The 19,177-nt window shown below is 40.9% G+C and overlaps 1 protein-coding gene across 1 annotated transcript; it reads right to left on the bottom strand.

Annotated features, from left to right (window-relative positions):
• Window positions 1-10,952: 10,952 nt before the first annotated feature.
• Window positions 10,953-18,956, bottom strand: Clec3a (C-type lectin domain family 3, member A). Its single transcript, XM_005409341.2, has 3 exons — window positions 18,774-18,956; window positions 15,104-15,187; window positions 10,953-13,422 (listed from the first exon to the last, which is right to left on the bottom strand). The coding sequence occupies exons 1-3, from the start codon at window positions 18,886-18,888 to the stop codon at window positions 13,031-13,033; spliced, it is 591 nt and encodes a 196-aa protein (XP_005409398.1). The 5' UTR covers window positions 18,889-18,956; the 3' UTR covers window positions 10,953-13,030.
• Window positions 18,957-19,177: the final 221 nt, after the last annotated feature.

Here is a 19,177-nt window from a genome sequence, read left to right as displayed (position 1 = left end):
TTGCCCAGCCTGGGCAACTTAGCAAGATCTTGTCTAAAGATAAAATAATTTTCTAAGATGGCTTAGGACATGCTCAGTGTAAGGGCCCTGAATTCAATACTCAGGACTGCCGAGAAAAAAAAAAGTGAAGGCGAGTTTGGGCCTTTTCATTTCTACTCTTTTGCCCTGGCACTGTTGGAGCACACAGAAAGACAGCCTGCTCCAAAGCTGGTCCCTGGACATTTGACTTCTCTGCCTTCGGAACTGTGAGTCGCTACATTTCTGTTCTTTATAAGTCACACATTTGGAGTCTTTGCTACTCTGTTGTGGCGGGACAAAACAGATGGAAAAAGAGGCACAGGTGCTACGAGCTTGAGGGCCCTCTTTCACTTCTTCAACCACTGGTTCAGAATTTACAGAATTATGGTGGGAACACCAATATTCATTCTCTTATTAGGGATTTTGGAAATCAAAGCATGGCAAACATTCTGTAAAATGCTACACTGAGACATCTTATACAAATTGACTGATTTTCTATCTGAGTGGTGGCTTTGACAATGCCAAGTTAGAGGTAAGCATGGGAAAAACCACTTTCCCAAAAATGTTTATTTGGGTTTTCCTTTCTCTGACCCAGGTAGGATGGTGCAGAAAGCTTCTAAAATGAGGCTCTGGGCTCTGACACTGATCAGCTGTTGCTTGTTAAGTTCTGTGTTCTTTTCTGTTCATCACCAAAAATGTATCCTCTGGTGCTACATCAGGTTTTTTGCTTGAATTGGTGCAGATTTGATACATTTTTATTGGTACTGTTTTTAATTATGCAAGAAGTCAAACTTTTAAATGATGAAAAATATTTAGGAGGTAAATAATCGGCTTACCTGGATGGAAAAGAATAGATTTGTTTAAAGAAAACAGAAAATTTCTTTTGAAGCTTTGTGTTCCCTGGTAAAATAATTATTGATCAAATTACTTAATGAATTTATGGTTTAGCAATACTTAATATCATGCTCCAAATCTGGGATTTAGAGGCTAGGACTTGGGCCTTACCTGTGAAAAGAAGAACTATTTCTTAGTTCATTCACTAACACATAACTCATTAATTCACTCAACAGTATCCTAGTAGCCCTTATGTAATGCATTAATATTATCACTTAGTTATTGCAGACTGATCAGGCCTGCAATCTCCCAAATAAGTGTATTGTGAAGGTTTAACTGGTTAGTTAATCCCCAGTCCCTAGAATTTTGAGGTAGAGTTTTAAAGGAGGTAATCGTAATTAAGGTAAAACTATTAATACTAATAGTATGATTTTAGGGCTCCAAGAGTATCAAAACCCTGTAACACAATTTGAGATTCTCTGGGGGCTAAGACAAAGACTTTCTCTGGGCAGCTCACATTTATTTAGTTATCAAACAAAGGAGGAGAATATTGAAGAAAGGCCGGAATCTGAGCAGGATTGTTCAAGGACCTTGGAAATCCACTCAAGGACTTCTCCAAGTAATACAGTATGTTAGTTTAGGAGAACTATGCTATCTCCAGGAAGGTGTTCACTGCAGGAGTGAGATGCCTGCAGCTACAATCTTTCTCTAGTTAATTGAGGTTGGAGCCACATATCCTTATCTACAGCCTTGTCTTGTCCTTTGAGGAGTTGCGGCATCACAGGCCACTACAGGCCTCCGCTGGGACCAGTGACTCAGATGTTCATTTACTGAGTCCCTTGCCTGTCTCCAAACAAGGGGGCTAGGTCTTGGACAGACTCACAAGTGAGCATGGAAAGCCGGTTGGTTAACTTAAATCCTGCACAGAGCTGCTCTGTCCTGGTCTCCATCACTTGTGAAATGGCAGGCATTTCTACAGACATGCAATGATCAGCAGGAAACAAGTCTCTAATTTCTGAACTCTTGCAGTTCATAGTGTGATAGGAGGGGTAAATGTAAGTGTAAAATTATATTTGTAAAAATTGTGTTAATTGTATGGGAGAAAAAGACATCTTCAGACTATGCTAAATAACATTCAGTTTATGCTAGATAATCAATAAGCATCTTTCTAAAAATGAAAAGTCAATTTTAAAGGAAAAAATTATGTATCTGTGAAAACTGAACAAGCAGGAGGTATACAGTATATTGCACTGTGGGAACTGGTAACCAGACGACTCTAACAAAGCCTGTTTCTTATAATTTTCCTTTTCCTTTTCTCTTTATTAACAGAACTCCTAGCTTGTTTGGGGTGACAAAATACACAACAAAATACTCACTTTCCCAGCCTCTCATGGGGTCCAGGAATCTATTTAGCAGAACTCTAGCCCTTGAGACTTAAGTGGCAGTCTGCTGAAGGTGCTGGTCATAGAAGAGCAAGACTAAAGATGCCAATCTATGCACCTTCTTACTTTGAATGTGGATGTGATGTCTGGAGCAATGGCAGATGATCTGTGATGATGAGGAAATGTCAACAGAATTATTGAAATATTGACCTTGGCCTTATTAAAGTGCTGAAACAATGCTAATGATTGCTTACCTTCAGATGTCTTTTTCTGGAACAAATGAAAATCCCTATTTGTCAATCTATGTTTTACCACATTTTCACTTATTTGTCCTGCAGTTGCTGTAGGTCAGAGAAAGTTTCCTGGAAGTCTTAACTGAGATATGATGAATGAGTATGACTTAACTAGGTGGAGAAAGAAAAGACTTTAGGCAGAGAGAAAAACAAGTGCAAATTCTTGTGACAGGTGGGAGATTGGTGCCTGTCGAAGGTGGGACTAAATCTAGATCCCCAAAGCAAAGGGGAGAGGACTGAAAAGGGATGAAAGGCAAGGCTGTGCGGGCTTTGCAGCCATGCTCCAGTTTTGTTCTTAGCTCAGGAAACCATGGAAAGTTTTGAAGGAAGGGGATGGCATGAGCGCACCTGTCTGTTACTAGACAAATATGATATGTGCTGTGAACTTTGCAGTGTGTGATGAACAGCAGGGAAGAGGTGCCTTTCAGGACGTCGGGAAGGTCATTATTGTGCTGGGTTCTGAAGAAAGAAAAGGGTCTTACCAGACCCAAGCAGGGAAAGAACTCTGCCCGACCAGGAAGTCTGGCCAGTGTGCTGGTATGGATCTGTGATGTGGTTAGGTCCCCAGGAGCAGCTCGTGTGACTCAAGTGCTGTGTAGGTCTCTCCATGGGAGGAACAGAAGATGGAGTTTCCATTATAGGCATTAGAAGATCATCAAACCTCTAAAACAAGTCCATCTGGGTTATATGAGGCTGGCCATCTAACTAATTATCCAAACTGGGAAAATTTCAGCATGAAAACGGTGGAGAAAATTCCACAACAATTATCAATCATCAGCACAGTGCAGGGCAAGTTGAATGTAGTGTGTATTTGCTCCACTTGGGCAGATTCAGTAAAAGTTGGACATCTGGCATAACTGGCTTTAGGACAGAATTCGCACCTGCCACCTCCCAAGAGACACTTCTAAATGCATGTTCCTCTTCCGCTGGAAACTGTCACGGATGCTAAGAGCCGGTCTCTAGAGGTGCAGACCATCATTCTGGCTTGTGCTGTTGAACAGTGTGAAATTTTGATTTCTAAATTTTGAAGCCATGAAGTCTTGAGCTTCCATTTACCAACCAAGAGCTTCTTTCCTGTTGCTGTCTGTTTTGATTTCTTCACACCCACCTTTTACCTCAGTTAGATTACAGGTCTCCCAGTCCCATCTCTCTTCCTGGCTTGTGTTTATCGGAACTATGTTGATTACAAGGAACATGCCCATGGTGGGAGCCATTGCACTGGTCACCAAATACTCAAGGTCTCCCACTGCTGGGAAGACTGCAGGTGCTTGCCCTGTCTGCATCGGGTCACCAAGAGGTGTCTTCCTGAGTCTCTTCCTCAACTGCGGAGGCTGACAGCACTTTACGTGGTTGTCCCTCCATCAGCTCACGAGTGTGGCACTCACAGAGTCCCCCTTCAATGCGCACTGAACGTGAAAACGAGGGAGAAATGGGTCTTGCTGTCCCACGCCATTCAGAGTGTGGGGTTGTTTCTTTCCTGCCCTGTGCCCATTCCCTCCTCGTCCCATTTTTCACCACTGCTTATCTTTCGGCTTCATTGCACTTACAGCGTCCATTTAGAAAGGAAGAATTCTGCCTGAAGCCCAGAGTTCCCTGGCCTCCAATTTAGCACCTCCAGGAGAAAGTGTCTCATTGTCCCTAGTTCCAGATGGCAACCACTGCAGAAGGTTCTGATTAGCTCTGTCTGGGCTCTGGCTGCTGCCAAGAACCAATCACAGCAGGACAGAAGTGTCAGCTATGCTTGCTCATATGAGAGCACATGATTTTGACTCAGTATGCTTTCAATTTGCAGATCCTTTGCAGGAATTGATTTAAACCGTTAGCCTTTTTGCAGGTGTCAGTTTAGGAAGAACTAGCTGATAATAGTCTGCAAGTCCACAATATGCAATTGGGCAACTAATCTTTTGCTTTGTAGACCCCAGTGGGTAGTATCACTCCCCTCCTCCATTCTAATATTTACTTTCTCTGTCTCTCCCTATTACCTAGCACAATGCTTTGCAGCCAGTAGATACCCTTTGAGTTTCTTGGATTAGATCAAATATATATAACCTTACTAGGTACAATTTGACAATGAGCTTTATTGTTGTTTTAAGACAGGGTCTCACTATGCAGTTCAGGATGGCCTCACCATGAACTCATGTAGTCCATGCTGGCCTCAAACTTGACATGATCCTCCTGCCTCATCCATCTGAGTGCTGCAATTACAGGTGTGGCCTACTACACCCAGCCACAAGGATTTTTATGCTGTTGTCTTTTTTGTTAGAGTGATGAGAGCAAAATAACTTGCTGGAACATAAAGATAAGAGCTGAGTGATGGTACCACTAATGGAGAAAGGGGATGATTTTCACAAAATCAGTATTTACCCCATCCCATCTCTGTTTGCTGTCAATCAAAACATTTTGTTGACCAGTTAGGAAAAAAAAAAAAAAACCAACAACATGCTTGTGCACATACACCAGATACTTTATATACAATAAACCAATGTGGGGAAGGGAAAAATGAAAGAATAGAGAAAGTCATGTAGCAGTTGGGATATGGTGGGATCAAATTGCCATATTCTAGTCTCACTTCTCAGTAGACATTTGCTGTCTGTTGCTGCAACACATCAGTTATATCTTCGCCCTCCACGTGCAATTGAGTATGTGAGTCTGTTTCATTGATGAGCTGTCCATCAAGTTGATATGGGGGGAGGAAACTCCCAACCTGAAAGATTGGGATGAGTTCATGCTCTCTAAAATCAAAGAAAGAATTTTAGGAACAAGGGAGGCTAAGAGCAGAATATATTTGTTGAGGGAAAGAAAGCTTGTGTCCCACAGAAAGGGGCCTGAGTGGGTTGCCCAGGAACTTGTCTTTTTTAGGGACTTTTATAGAGTAAACCTATGAGGTGAAGCAGGTCCAAGGTGGAAAACATGGGAACTTGCTAGGTGGGCATGAGGTGGGACCAAACTACGGTCAACCAGTAGCATTACAAGTATAATTTTCATGTAAAATTGATTAAATCAGGATCAAATGGGGAAGTGAGTCATAGCAAGTGGGCATGCATACAGAACAGGTGCTTTTCCTGTAGGGAGTTGGGCCAGTGACTCTTCCAGGTGACTGCCATCTATTTAGGATGTCAATCTCTGAGGTCCATCCCCAGGGAAGTATGTGGGTGCATTTGTTTCATCTTTAGTCTTGAGGTCCCGCCCACAGTGGAAGCGCCTGTCTCTCCTGAAGTTGCAAGGTATCTTATCATCCACACTGGCTCCTTCGAGGGCCCAGCCCTGTCTGACTGCCTATAATATTTCTATCTACCTCAGCTGCCTACAAGAAAATCACAGTGTTACCTGCCTCATTGACAACCCTGTCATTTGCAGTAGCTTTCATTGGTTTGCTAAGTGGCAAATGCTTCTTAATCTTCAATCATACCACAGAACCACCCTGCCCCACCAACTTCACATTATTACGATTGTTATTCTGAGTCTTGACTCCTTCTTGGACTTTTCGTTGGTCACAGGGAGCACGGATCCTTCTTAGCTGCTGCGTCAGAAGAGGTACCAGCTCTGCACTGAAAAAGCACGTGAGCACCAGCCTTTATTTTTTATTTTGAGACAAGTGCTTGCTAAATCACTAAGTTATACAGTGTGGATTCAAACTTGTGATCCTCCTGTCTCAGCCTTCCAGAATACCAGGGAGTTTTCATGAAGGCTTACGGGTTGGGCTGATGGTTCAGACCAATTTCTGATTTCTGCCTGAGGCCCCTTGCTGTTTGCTAGATAGTACCCAGTTGGTAACAATGTGGGCTTTTCTGATTTGTTCACTGAGTAATAAAGTCAGTCTTGAAATTTGACTCTGGGAAAACCAGGTAATCTCTTAACTTGAACTCACAGTGATCCTCCTGCCTCAGCCTCAGCCTGCTGAGTGCTGGGCTTACAGGCTTGTGCCACCACACCCAGCTTATTTGTTACTCTTACAAACTTCTTATTTCAAAAAATTTTTATTTGTATCAGTGCATCTTTGCAGTATGTAATGTCTACATTCCTTGTGTAGAGTTCACTCATGTTCATGACATAATTTGATTCCTTTTTCCAACCCATTCCACTCCCCTCCCTTCCCTCTCCCTCCATCTCTTTATTTTCTTCCCATTTTTTTCTTTTTATTTTAAAGAGAAAAATTATAAAACAAAATTTCAAAGCAAGATAATAGGAAGGCAACAATGGTTATTACATTGCAAATTATTATCTTTAAATTAGTTACTCACACTACAACATGCAGGTATTTAATTGTCCAAATAATATTAGCATAAACTGTCCTTTTCAATGAACTTAGAGAAATTACTAGTATATCTTAATTATTATCTCTATCTCTATCTATCTATCTATCTATCTATCTATCTATCTATCTATTTTGCTTTTCACTTGCTTCTGTTCTCCTTTTCCCATCCCAGTTTCTCTTCCTTTTGAACAGTTTCTTCCCATTTTATAGTTTCTATTGTACATACTGGATCTTATTTACTCTTTCAGCTTCTCACACAATGTTTGCGCTTGTGTGTCTGGTTTACTTCACTTATGAGTATGGTCTCAGGTTGCACCCATTCGCCTATAAAAGTCTCCTGTTTCCTTCAGTATGGTTGAGTGGTACTCCATTGTGTAGAAAGACCACATGTTTTTTATTCATTCCTTGATTGATGGGCATTTGGCTTGTTTCCAAGATCTAGCTATTACATGTTGTGCTGCTATCAACATGAGTGCACATATATCGCTGTGGTATGATGTTTTTAATTCTTCTGGGAAGATACCCAGAAGTATCCCCTTCCCATCTGAGAAAGACTTATCTCCCTACTCTCTATTATCTATCTTGTGTCTTGCTCTTTATTCATAGTTTGGGTTCTCATGGAAGAGAAACCATGTTATATTTAAACATGTGTCTGAGTTACATCACCTAATGTGATAGTCTCAAGGAGCATCAATTTCCTACAAATGACTTCTTTGTCTTTCTTATTGCAGAGTAATACTGCAGAAGTTCTCAAGGAGGGCAGCCTGTGTTTCATGACAACCTCTCTCTGTTTTTATTTTGGCCGTTTCATTTTCTTGGCCAAAAGTTTAGCATATTCTGCAGCCTTGTCTTTTCTTTTTCTTTTCCTTTCTTTTCTTTTCTTTTCTTTTCTTTTCTTTTCTTTTCTTTTCTTTTCCTTTCTTTTCTTTTCTTTCTCTTCCTTTCTTTTCTTTCTGTTTTGTTTGTTTTGAGACAAGATATCACTATGTAGTTCAGGCTGGCCTTGAACTCATTGTGTAGACCAGATTGGCCTCAAATTCAAGACAATTCTCCTGCCTCAGACTTCTGAGTGCTGGGATTTTAGGTATGTCCTACCATGTCTGACTTGCTTCCTTATTTTTTTGGTATGCTGTTTCTTCAGACCAATACACAAGCATTCATGTTAAAGGACATGTTGAGTGACAAGAGGTTGGATTTCTAGTGTTTTGCTCCTGGGTTTTTACCTTCCTTGTTTAAGGGTTTTTTGACAACATATTGGAGGACAGCATCTTCTTCAGTGAGATTGGAAAGTTTGTGGATTCTGACAGGTTTTTTTCTTTTCTTTTCTTTTTTTTCTTTTCTTTTCTTTTCTTCTTTTCTCTTCCTTCTCCTTCCTTCTTTCCTCCTTTCCTTTCTAAATTTGAACTCAGGAACTTCACTGGGTGTTATGGTTGATATGTTGTATAAACTTGAGGAGTCTGGAAACATAACTAAGTGACTCAGCAGTTCTACATCCTGGGGTGAAAAGGACACGCCCTGTCTCTAGGATGTTGTTCATTGTGTCAACTTGAGAAGTTTAGAAGGTTAACTATGTGACTCAGCAGGAAGCCAGGGTCCTTACTTTGTATTCATCCTGAGCCTGCATAAGAGGAAGGCATAGAGAAGGTGTGGGTGTACAGGACCCACCCCCCAGGGTGAGTAGACTGCATGCAATAAAAGGGAAATGAGGAAGGACTGATTGCTGGTTCTTTGGGGGAGCTCCAATCTTTGACTTCAGGTTGGTGGTCATCTCCTGACTTCTAGTGCAGATAGTTTGGCTTCCACCTGGGACTCTTCAGCCCTCTGGTGTAAACTCTTTGGCTTTCATTGTAGTTTCTTCAGTGTTCTGCCACAGACCCATCAGCCTCCTGATATGGACTTGCACAGACACTGTAGTGAGCTCCAGGCCTTGGACTGGACCTTTCAATCTCCAGCATGCAGATACCCTCTGCGTGGTTCCTCAGCCAAACTTGTAACTTCTTGTGCATTTGTATGTCTTGTGTTATATCTGTTTCTATAGTAAACCTGACTGATACACTAAACTGTGTCTTCAGCCTTTTGTTTTTTATGTTTAAGACAGTTTACACTAAGTTGCTAAGTTGCCCAAGCTGGGCTCTAATTTATAATCCTCCTGCCTCAGCCTCCAAAAGTGGTGGAATTACAGGTGTGTGTCACCATGCCTGGCTCTATTAGGCCTGAAGTGACAAGTTACAGTGGTATCCACAGGTCCAGGAGTACTCTTCTCTCCTGTTTTCCCAATAACCAAGTTGAGAATGCTCCTGTTGGCATCCACCCCAGCAGACCTGTGCTTTCTCCCTCCAGTTCTCCTCCTCTGTAATAGCAATGCCTTTTACCTTGTAGCAGGTGCACTTGGTCAAGGGTCAAGGGCTCCTGCTTCACAGGGAAACACCATCTATCCTTCCCACCACCAATTTGGACCCCATCCAAAGTGTCACCAGCAACTTCTGTGGCTCTCCACTTCTCATAAAAAGGGCCAAGTTTTCATTCATCATGAGCTCTATAGCCAGAGGGTGGGAAGGAGGTGTTCATCTTCCTCTTAGTATGGCTGATCCTGTAAAATGGCTCATCAGTTCCTTTTGGTTTAACTTCTTGCTCTTTGTGATTGAAGTGTTTTAGGGAAGGTTTTACCTAACCCCATCTTTAGGGATCCTCAAGATGCCAGTGAGTGAACCTTGGTTGTCCTTATTCAGCCCTTGGAAAATGGAAGGAGACACACACACCTACCTTTGTGAGGCAGTCTAGGAGTGGATGTCCTTTCAAGTTCTGCTTTTAGCCAAAATCATGACCTTAGAAGAGAGCTTTGAGGACTGGATGAGAATCTGCCCCTACTTCCCGCTAGACCAGGCCTTGTGTCTTAGTCACTTTCTTTGTCACTGACATAGGATGTGACACCCACAGCTTAAAGGAGGAAAGGGTCATTTTGGTTCACAGTTTCTGTCCCCAGTTGGCTGGCTCCAAGGCAGGATGGCACAGCAGGGAAATAGCTGCTCACCTCATGGTGTCCAGGAAGCTGAGAGTATTAAGGGAGAAGCTGGGGAGAGAGATCTACCCTTCCAGTTCATACCTCAAGGTGTCCACCTCTTTCAAACCAGCACATTGAGTTGTAAGCTCTCAGTGTATTAATCTTCACTCATCAGTGAATTGTCCACTGATGGACAGGATTCTTATATAGGATTCCTATCATCCAATCACCTTCCAAAAGCCTCACCTCATGATCACATGAGGCTTTTGGGGGACATCTAGAAATAGATCATAACACCTTGCCATGTCACAGTCCCCTGTGGTTGCTGAGGTCACACAGTCTGAGTCAAGCCTGTGGGGTTCAAACATAAACCATTTTCTTGCTGGTTTACAATTTAGGACAATTAACCACACTATTTTTTTTTCATTTTTTTCTCTCCATAATAAGAAAAAAGTCTAGGTCTTAATTCTTAGGATTGTTCTGAAGAAGATAGAAGAGAGTTATGTCAGATTTAGTAGAATACTTGGAATGTGCTTAGTCCTGCTACTCATTTCATTGCTGTCATTAACTGTGAGAAGACTACAGCTATTTTGGAGCTCGCTAGGATTAACCTAATACAATTGCAGCTCCAACACTTTCAAAGTGACCCCAACCTTCCAGACTGTACATCTTCATTGCCAGGTGAAAGTGTTCTCCAAATACATCTCATTTGTATCACTACTTTGATCAAATCCAGGGTACATTTTCCTCCAATTCTTCCAAATTTGATATAAACCAACAGAGATTGAGTAATTGTAACCAACATCCAAACACATTCACATTGGTCAAACTTCACGCTTTATTATTGTACCATGAAAAAACCTAAAACTTAATTCCATGCATTTATAGCTAAAGTATGCAGAGCAGGCTATTATTCACAAAACACAGTCAACATTGAAAGAAAAGAATACGTTTATTTGAAAGGCAAGATAGATTCAGAATTGTGTGGTTCTAAAAAGCTCATTTCCCTCAAGCCTAAAGTTTGTAATTCCATTTTGAGCAGTGAAGTTATTTTATACAATCTCATTAAACAATTTATTTTTTTATTTTTTAATTTTTTTTGGTTTTTCTCCGGTACCGGTAACCGAACTCATGACCTTGCGCTTGCCAGGCAGGCGCTTTTGCCGCTGATCTAAATCCCCAGCCCTTTCATTAAACAATTTAATCAAAATAGCATTTGGCAGAATAGCACTGGCAAAGACACATGGCTCTAAAATAGTATTACAGTATTTAAATCCAACATTCAACTTCAAATATATGTTACCCCTAATAGACTTATAAATATATAACCATGGTTGAAATATACATAAGTATATAAAGAAAGTAAAATAAAAACCTACCACATATAAAGGAAGACAGTAAGGATGAAAAAGCAAAGGAAAAGTAGACTTTTAACCCCCACCCCTAATTTAGCAAATAATCTGCACTTTCTCTGTCTTTGAGTTACTCATTTAAATTGGAAGTTGTAACAAAATATTCAGAATGGAAATTGATCAGATATGCTCCCTGGTTGTGTCTTTTTGGATCCTTTCAGAACTTCTAAAGAAAGCCAGATTGGGGGAGTTTGAACAAAGCAGCAGTAAAGCAAAACCCCTTTGGACATCCTTGTCCTGACATGGCAGACAAGATACAAGCCCCACTAGAAGAGGCAACAAGGTCACCTCAAGGATGTTGGGCCAGCAAGATAGACCATTGAGATAGCATAGATGGAGTATCAGGCTGCAAAGTTTATGGACTGTATAGCACCTAGAATCTCTGACTGAGGGAATTCTCATCAATCCAGTATATACAGTCATGCACTGCATGACCACATTTCAATCAACGACAGGCTGCATATATGAGGGTGGTCCCATAAAATTATAATGAACTGAAAAATTTACATTGCACAGTGATGGAGCAGTTCTCACCCTCTAGCACGAGTGTAACCTCATTATTCATATATTCTTGCTGAAGACACTGGTGTAAACAAACCTACCCCACTGTTAGTTGTATAAAATGTAAAACAATGCAGTGCAGTACATTATGCTTAATAATGGCGACTACATTACTGGCTTGTGTATTTACTATATGTTATGGTTTGAGATCCTTTAATTCTGTCCCCCACGTATCCCGAGGGTAGTAGGTTTAGGGTTTGGGAGGTGCTGTAGACCTCTAAGAAGTAAAGCCATATAGGAGGTCCTTAGATCATTGGGGCCTTGCTGTTGAAGAGGATTGTGGGATCCTGTTCTCTAGCCCCCCAACTCTGCTCTGGTTGGAAATTTGCATATGTTTTTCTTCCCAGGAATCAAACCCAGGGCCTTGTGCTTGCCAGGCAGGTGCTGTAACACTGGGCTGTACCCCTGGCTTGGAAATTTGCTTCTACACGTGCTGCAGCCATGGTGTCCTACCATCTGTCCCCCTCACCAGAGGACAAGCCAGTGGGGCTCTCCAATCTTGATTTTTAAGACCCCAAAACTGTGAGCTAAACCAACCTCTCTTCATATGCAGCCTGTGTCAGGTGTTTTATCATAGTGACGGAAAGCTAACACACTATAGTATAGCTTTTATTGCTGTCTTAGAGAACGCTCCTATTTATAAAAAGATATTGCTGTGCAGTCTGCATGTTACACCAGCAGACACCTCATACACCTTGTGTTTACTGTGTCTCTTGACTGCAGCAAGAGTCTGCACTGAGTGATTTACCTAGACCAGCTAGGCTTGATAAGTACACACAAGGATGTTTGTACAACAACAAAACTGACTAACGCCGTAAAATTGAAATTCCCTAATGGTACATTTCTCCGAATGTATTGCTGTCACTGATTGCCCTAAACTTTCAAGTGAAACATCTTCTAGGTATCCTAAATTTGCTTTTCTGGACTGAAGAAATATATAGGGTGTTGTATTTTTTTATACAGACTGGGTCTATACATGTAGCAGGACAAGGAAAGAGGAAAACTGATTTGATAACTTGGTTTGCAGAAGTCACTTTAACAGTGTGCACATACCTGGTGGCTAGATTGTTATTTCTGATCTGCTGTGCTCCACAAAGGGCAGAATCACAAGTGAACGTGGGAACAAATTGTCCAGCTCTGTTATATGGCTATGGGCATTGACACTTGTGTTGCAATTTTGCAATTAATAGTAACAATTTTGACTTATTCTTGGTGACCACCAGCCTATAAATCATGACCAATTGTGCTTGGAAGATGCATTTGAGAAGGGCCCGTTAGGGGATGGTAAATTCACATATGTACCTCTTGCTACTACGACAGACTTCATCACTCCACTTCCCCTGAGCTGACTGGGAGAAGAGGACACAGTTTTCTTTCTTGCCACCGTTGGGCTGTGCACGGTCCCAGTTGAGGAAGGAGACAGCCATTCCATTGACATCAAGAAACTTGCCTTCTGTAGCCATATCGTTAATGCCCAGCCAAAAGTCATTGACACCAGGCAGGCTCTTCTTCCCATAGTCTTGGAGGGCATTGATTTCATCGGAGCTCCTGGGGACAACCAGGACCCCTCCTTTGGAAATACAGTCTTCATTGGCTTCATGGAAATGCTTCAGGTCTTCCGAAGCAAGGTAGCATTTCTTGTGGAATTTTGTGCCTCGGAGACAGACTGTGGAGATGTGAAATTTGATTTATTAAGATGTCCTTTGAGTGTAATATGCCTATTACTAGACCTGGATAATCATGATAGCTACTTGTGGGATGAATGATGTGTGATGATAATAATGAGTTAACATTTATTATTTATATGTACCAAACATTGTACTAATCATTTTACATAAGTGAACATATAGTAATTATGTGGTGATTTTTTTTATCACCATCTATCAGGATATTGAGGCTTACAGAAATTGCTACTTCTAACAACTTAGCAGGTCAAAACCATAACCTACGTAGCATGTAAAATCACATTTACATAAGCTCAAGTCTGAGCCACCCTTGAAACAGGGTCTTAAACCCTATGGCTGCTTTGATATAAGCATGCATCTTAGTTTATATAGATCTATTATATGCTGAATTTCATTGGGAATTTTGGAATTGGATGGAATTTCATAATTATTTAAAAAAAACAACAAGAAAGCAAAAGTCTGAGTTTATATGTAGAGAGGCTATGGATTTCTTAAGCAGATACTTGAGACCTGTTAATAATGTTTTGGATATCTAGAATAAAGCAAACATAAAGATAGTTTTAGGGCAAAGCACTGGAAAGTCAGACTCCAGTGCAGTCATGCCTGGGTTTGGGCTTCTTCTCTGACATTTATTTGCTGTGTAAACCTTATACTTCTTATCTCATCTGTGAAATGAGGATAACCATAAATTACTGGAAGTCAATATTAGTTGTTGGAGGATTAATGTTTATGATGTATTTATAGTGTTAAAATACAGATAAACGTTAATAAAATTCTTCCCCTTTTGGCACAAACATTTGACCTTACTTTAACTTTCTAGTCTGTAACCTTGGAAACCTGGTGAAGAAAACATGTCACCCATGTTACTAGGTGGCAACACATATGGTAAAAGTGACTCTGGGTTGGTAACATACATCTGAGTTGTAAATACATAATGGAAAGCTGCAACTTCACTCTTCCTTGAAGGTATTAACTTGAATTGGGGCAGCTATCTTGTGCGGACCCTTAGACTCTACTTTTGGGGCTGGTGTAAAGGATATTGGTTTCTGGGGTCAGAAGGTAGGGCTGTTTGGAACTTTCCTGGTGTACTCTCATTTCCTTACCCCTTGGAGAATACACATGGACAACAGTGTTCACAGCTACACAGGTCAGGGGCATTCTTTTCCCAAAGCAAAGAATACTGGACACAACCCTATATCAGGCAGTAGCTCTAACTAATGTCCTTATGTGTGCTTTGAGCCAGTTAAGCCTGGGAGAATCCTGTGAACCTGTCTCAGTTGAAGCTCAGTAGATCTCCAAATGGCACTTAGTTAACACCTTTTAGCCTTTAATGCACATCTTTCACTCTGTTTCTCTACTTATTAGGGAATAATTATGAACTGATTTTTAAAAATGTGTTATTAAAGTGTCTCTTTTTATTTCTACACCACCCATCTATAGGAGAAAGGGGTTGCAAGTCAAGCTGATTTCCCAACAAATTATAATCCCCCAGTTTTTGGGTCCTTTTACATGGACACATACCTTATTTGATAATATTTCTCTTAAGAAGATACCACCCACAACTCAACATGGAGACTAGATTCATTCAAAACAGTGGTAGTGTCCAGTTCCCTTTCAGCATCCTTCATGAGAAAGCATTGAGGGATGTAGCGGGTGTCTCACCTGTCTGCAGGGCTTGCATCTCCTTCAGAGCGTTGACTTCTCTCCAGAGCTTTTCAACTTGAGACTTCAGATCCCCATCTTTTTCTGAGGGGTGGTGTTTGAGAGTGGAGTGGATAGGTGGATGGAAAGCAAATGATTAAAATAAAATTAAGTTTAAAAGTAAAGAGTTGGATTGTAGCATCCAAGGCTAGAGTGATTTTGATGAAACCAAGCCAAGTACACATGAAAAATAATGTACAGAATAACTTAGGTAAGAAGATTTCTGAGGGCTTTGTGGGAATCTCAGCACTGGGAGGTCCTCCTGTGAGGTGGAGCCCCTGCCTTTGTCTCCAGTCCCACCCTGTGGGACTCCACAGGCTCATTAACTGTCAGAAAATCAGCAAACTTGGCCTAATCAAATTTCCAGAGCTGATGGAAACTCTCAACAGATTGGTACCTTATGGGATCTTTAAAAGTGGGAATGAAAACAAATCATAATAAACAGTAAAAATAAAAAATATTAAAAGCCACCTATACCTTCTGCCAGAAAATTAATTCTTTCAGTATTCCTGTGAGACAGGTACTCTCCTTAGCTCTGCTTTACAAAAGTAGAAATAGAGGCACCCAAAACTGAACTAGCCTGCCAAAGGCCACCTAGCTAGAAAGGTGCAGAGCTGGGTATGAATTTCCTGAGCCTGTTCTCTTCCCATTCCTGTTGTCTGCTTCTGCACGGTAATTGGCTCTACTCCCTCTGCCCCAACACATGGCTTAGCTAGAGTAGAGGCTTAAAGCTTGATATGAACAATCCACAGCTGTCTCTTTGTGGTAATACTGTACAGAGAATCTGGTTTATGCCCTGGATTTTTCAAGAGTCTTAAATCTGTATGTGCTAATTCATTGTCCCTGTAGAACTCATGCTTCACAAATGTTTTTATATTTAGGTTAGGAAACTGCCTTCCGAGGTAGCTAGAGTGGTTTCACTTGTTTTACTTACTTCTACACCTCAGTTCTTAAAGCTTATCCAGTGGCTCAGCTCAAAAATACAATGACTGGAAGGTTTTCTTGACAGGACCATTCAAACAGGAATAAATAAAAGGGTGCATTTAGAACGCAGAACCATCAGTTGTTAGGGCCAGGCTTGCAAAAGCTGCTGAAGACTTGCTTCCAAGTTTTTAAGTATCAGTTGAACAAATATCATCCCCTATCCAGCTCGGCATTTTGCTCCATTCTATTTAAATAAGCAGCCTCCACTGGGAGTCTGTAAATATCGGAATTAGCACGAAGACACATGAATTAGTATTAGGCTCCTGGGAGATCATTATGGAAGTCATTATCAAGGTGACTTGGCTTCTGGCTTCTATCCTTTGTTGTTAATGTGGATGAACAAAGAGAATATATTGAGCAACTATTTCACTGTACAAGTTATATTTTATTCATTAATGTAATACATAATTTGTTGAGACCTATAAAATAAAGTACCAAGGAAATTTTGTATGTGAATCTAAATCACTCAATTGCTGTTTTGAGTCTCTTAAAAGGTTCCCTTTTACTTTCTGGTTCTTGTTATCCAGAATTAGATGCAATATAGGCATGCAAATGAATTTTCTAGAAGAAATGACCAATAGAACCATGATATGATGTTGGGTTGCTATGTGTGGAATGGTCACTCTTGTACTGGACATGGGACCTGGACAGGTGCTATCATTTGAAAAGTAGTTGAAGAGTCTGATTAACTCACAATTTTACTTCTAAAAAATGTATTATAACATCCTAGCATGGGGATCTATATATGTGTACAAAGTAATTCCTTGCAGAGATATTGCAGCAGAGATGTACTGGAAAACACACAAAAAATTAACCAATAGGGAACAGATTAATTCACAACCAATCAAACAATGGAATAGCATCCAGCTGTTAAAAGGAATGAAGTATGTCTTACATTGATAGCTGTCTAAGATTCAACAGATGAAATAAATTATTTTATTAGATGAGATAAATTCATTTGCCTGTTAAATATTTTATATAGCCAGTGTGGAGCTCTTATCACCCAACAGTTAATAGTACATAATACTGTGGCAAGGATTGGGAGAGGAAAGATGATGTCCACTTTTGATTTTATATACTTTGGTATCATTTCAAGGTACTTAAATATTATAAAAGTGTGTAAGTTGGAAAAAAAGTCTAGAAAATGTAGGCATTACTTTACCTCCTACAGAGTACCTTCTCGGACTTAATGGCAAAGATTGTTTTTGAGAGGTGATATTGAAGATGTGTATCCAACTTTTTTTAAAGCATGTGGGTTGTAGCAGAGGTTGATGAGAGGGAGACAGAGGCAGAGACAGAGACGAGACAAAGACAGAGATAGAGACAAAGACAGAGATAGAGACAGAGAGAAGGAGGGGTAGACAGAGAATGCATTTACATATTTCTGTCCTCTCCCCACAGCCCTACTGAGTGGTCACAAGTTTGCCCCTCCTTCTTGGTAGTGAAAGGCTGGCAAGAAAAATATGCCACATCACCCAGTATTTTTTCTCTTCCTTTTTCCGTCTTCCTCTTCAGCCATGGAATTGATCTACTCATGAGAAATATTCTAAACTTTCATTAAAAAGAGAGAAAAAGGAAGTCAAATATTTTATAAGGAATAACTCCACTTAGGAAGCCTTGTATCAGACCCAAATTTTATAAATCAGTGCCCCTGGTAAAGGGCCCCTTATAATCTCCAGAACAAAACACAAGACCAGCTCCCTTTGCACCCACCATCTGTCTGTGACGTGTCAAACCTGGGCCGTAACCTTGCTGGTATTCTTGCTGTGTTTTGCTTCTAGTGAAGTGAAATTGGTGAGGAAAGAGTGCCGTGCTGTTTCCCTTGGAATATTTTCATAGGAAAAAGACTCAGAGGAAGAAATAAAACATCATCCTGTAGTCTTGGTGCTTTTTGTTTTGATTTTGGCTTCAGCATATTGCAAACACATTACCCTCAAATCCATTCTTTGAAACTTAACAAAATTTTCTTTTTCTTAGTCCACTTCAAGCCATCCCAAATTGGTAATTGTTTGGAGGGTCAATTTCATTTCAAAATGACTAAATGACTAACTGGCCTCGCAGGGTCATATATTCTTAAGGAGAGGTTCAACTCAATTGTGTGTCACACGAGCAATTTAAATGTATGGTACAGAGCATCCAGAGACTACCAGGGCTATGAAAATATACTGAAATGATAACAGTGAAACAAAGGAAGTCACATTACCAATAGCTCTATCCTCTGCTTCACAATAAAATTATAGTTATCTTACTATATGTTTGAATGCAATCAGTCAATATCTATGAATGAATGTACTTTGTTAATCAGTGTGTTCCTCTTGACCCATCATTCATAAAACCTGATGTTCACACATCTAAATGAGCTCATAGAGTGAGCTACCATATATCTAAGCCCAATCTGACCAAAGATAACACAATACAGAAATTTTTGATGGTACAAAAGTTTTCTTTCACTAACAAAGAAAGTCCATCACATCATTCCTTTAAACACCAGGCTGTCCCAGAGAGTCAGAAGGTCACTCCACCCCCAGAAAGCTACACGCACAGGATTGCCTGGTGCTGTCACTCAGGGGGACAGGAATTCACCTTGCCCAGTGCCCACCCACACCGAGGAAGCCTGGAGCTGTGTTGGGCTGAAAAGTCCCCTTACCTTTCACGCGGCGTTTGCTGTGCTTCCTGGCTTTTAATTTGGATGGGCGGCTGGTGGTCTGGTCCAGGAGCAAAGAGATGACCAAGATGCAAATTATAAGTCCATTCTTTGCCATGGCGCTCAGGTGGGCGAGCCAGCAGGGCCACTTGGCCAGCCCCTCAGAAGCAGCTGTGGAGCAAGCAGGCTGCAGGGCCACACGGGCTGCCCAGGGCCAGCTTTATAAAAGTGAGCTGGAAGTCTGGCTGGGATCCCGCTGACGAAACACTGGAATGAGGTGGCTCCGTGTTCCTGTGCCTCGCAGTGGGCTCTTTCTGTGTTTGCATTTCTCCTGGACTTCTTAGTCCATTTGCTGTTTTGGAATGCATGAGAGTTAAGTAAGAGTTTTGCCTGCTCTCTTTTAAGTC

This window comes from Chinchilla lanigera, unplaced genomic scaffold, assembly GCF_000276665.1.
Source record: "Chinchilla lanigera isolate Chin_1 unplaced genomic scaffold, ChiLan1.0 scaffold00121, whole genome shotgun sequence".
Classification (NCBI taxonomy): domain Eukaryota; kingdom Metazoa; phylum Chordata; class Mammalia; order Rodentia; family Chinchillidae; genus Chinchilla; species Chinchilla lanigera.
Note: the sequence above shows the minus strand (reverse complement) of the source record. Positions and strands in the feature narration are given on the sequence as shown.

Excerpts from the sequence above, each read along its gene's own strand:
- Clec3a (XM_005409341.2), bottom strand. The coding sequence starts at position 18,888 with ATGGCAAAGAATGGACTTATAATTTGCATCTTGGTCATCTCTTTGCTC. Across the intron at positions 15,188-18,773 it reads CAGCAAACGCCGCGTGAAAG|AAAAAGATGGGGATCTGAAG; the intron begins GTAAGGGGACTT and ends ACCACCCCTCAG. Across the intron at positions 13,423-15,103 it reads GATGCAAGCCCTGCAGACAG|TCTGTCTCCGAGGCACAAAA; the intron begins GTGAGACACCCG and ends ACATCTCCACAG.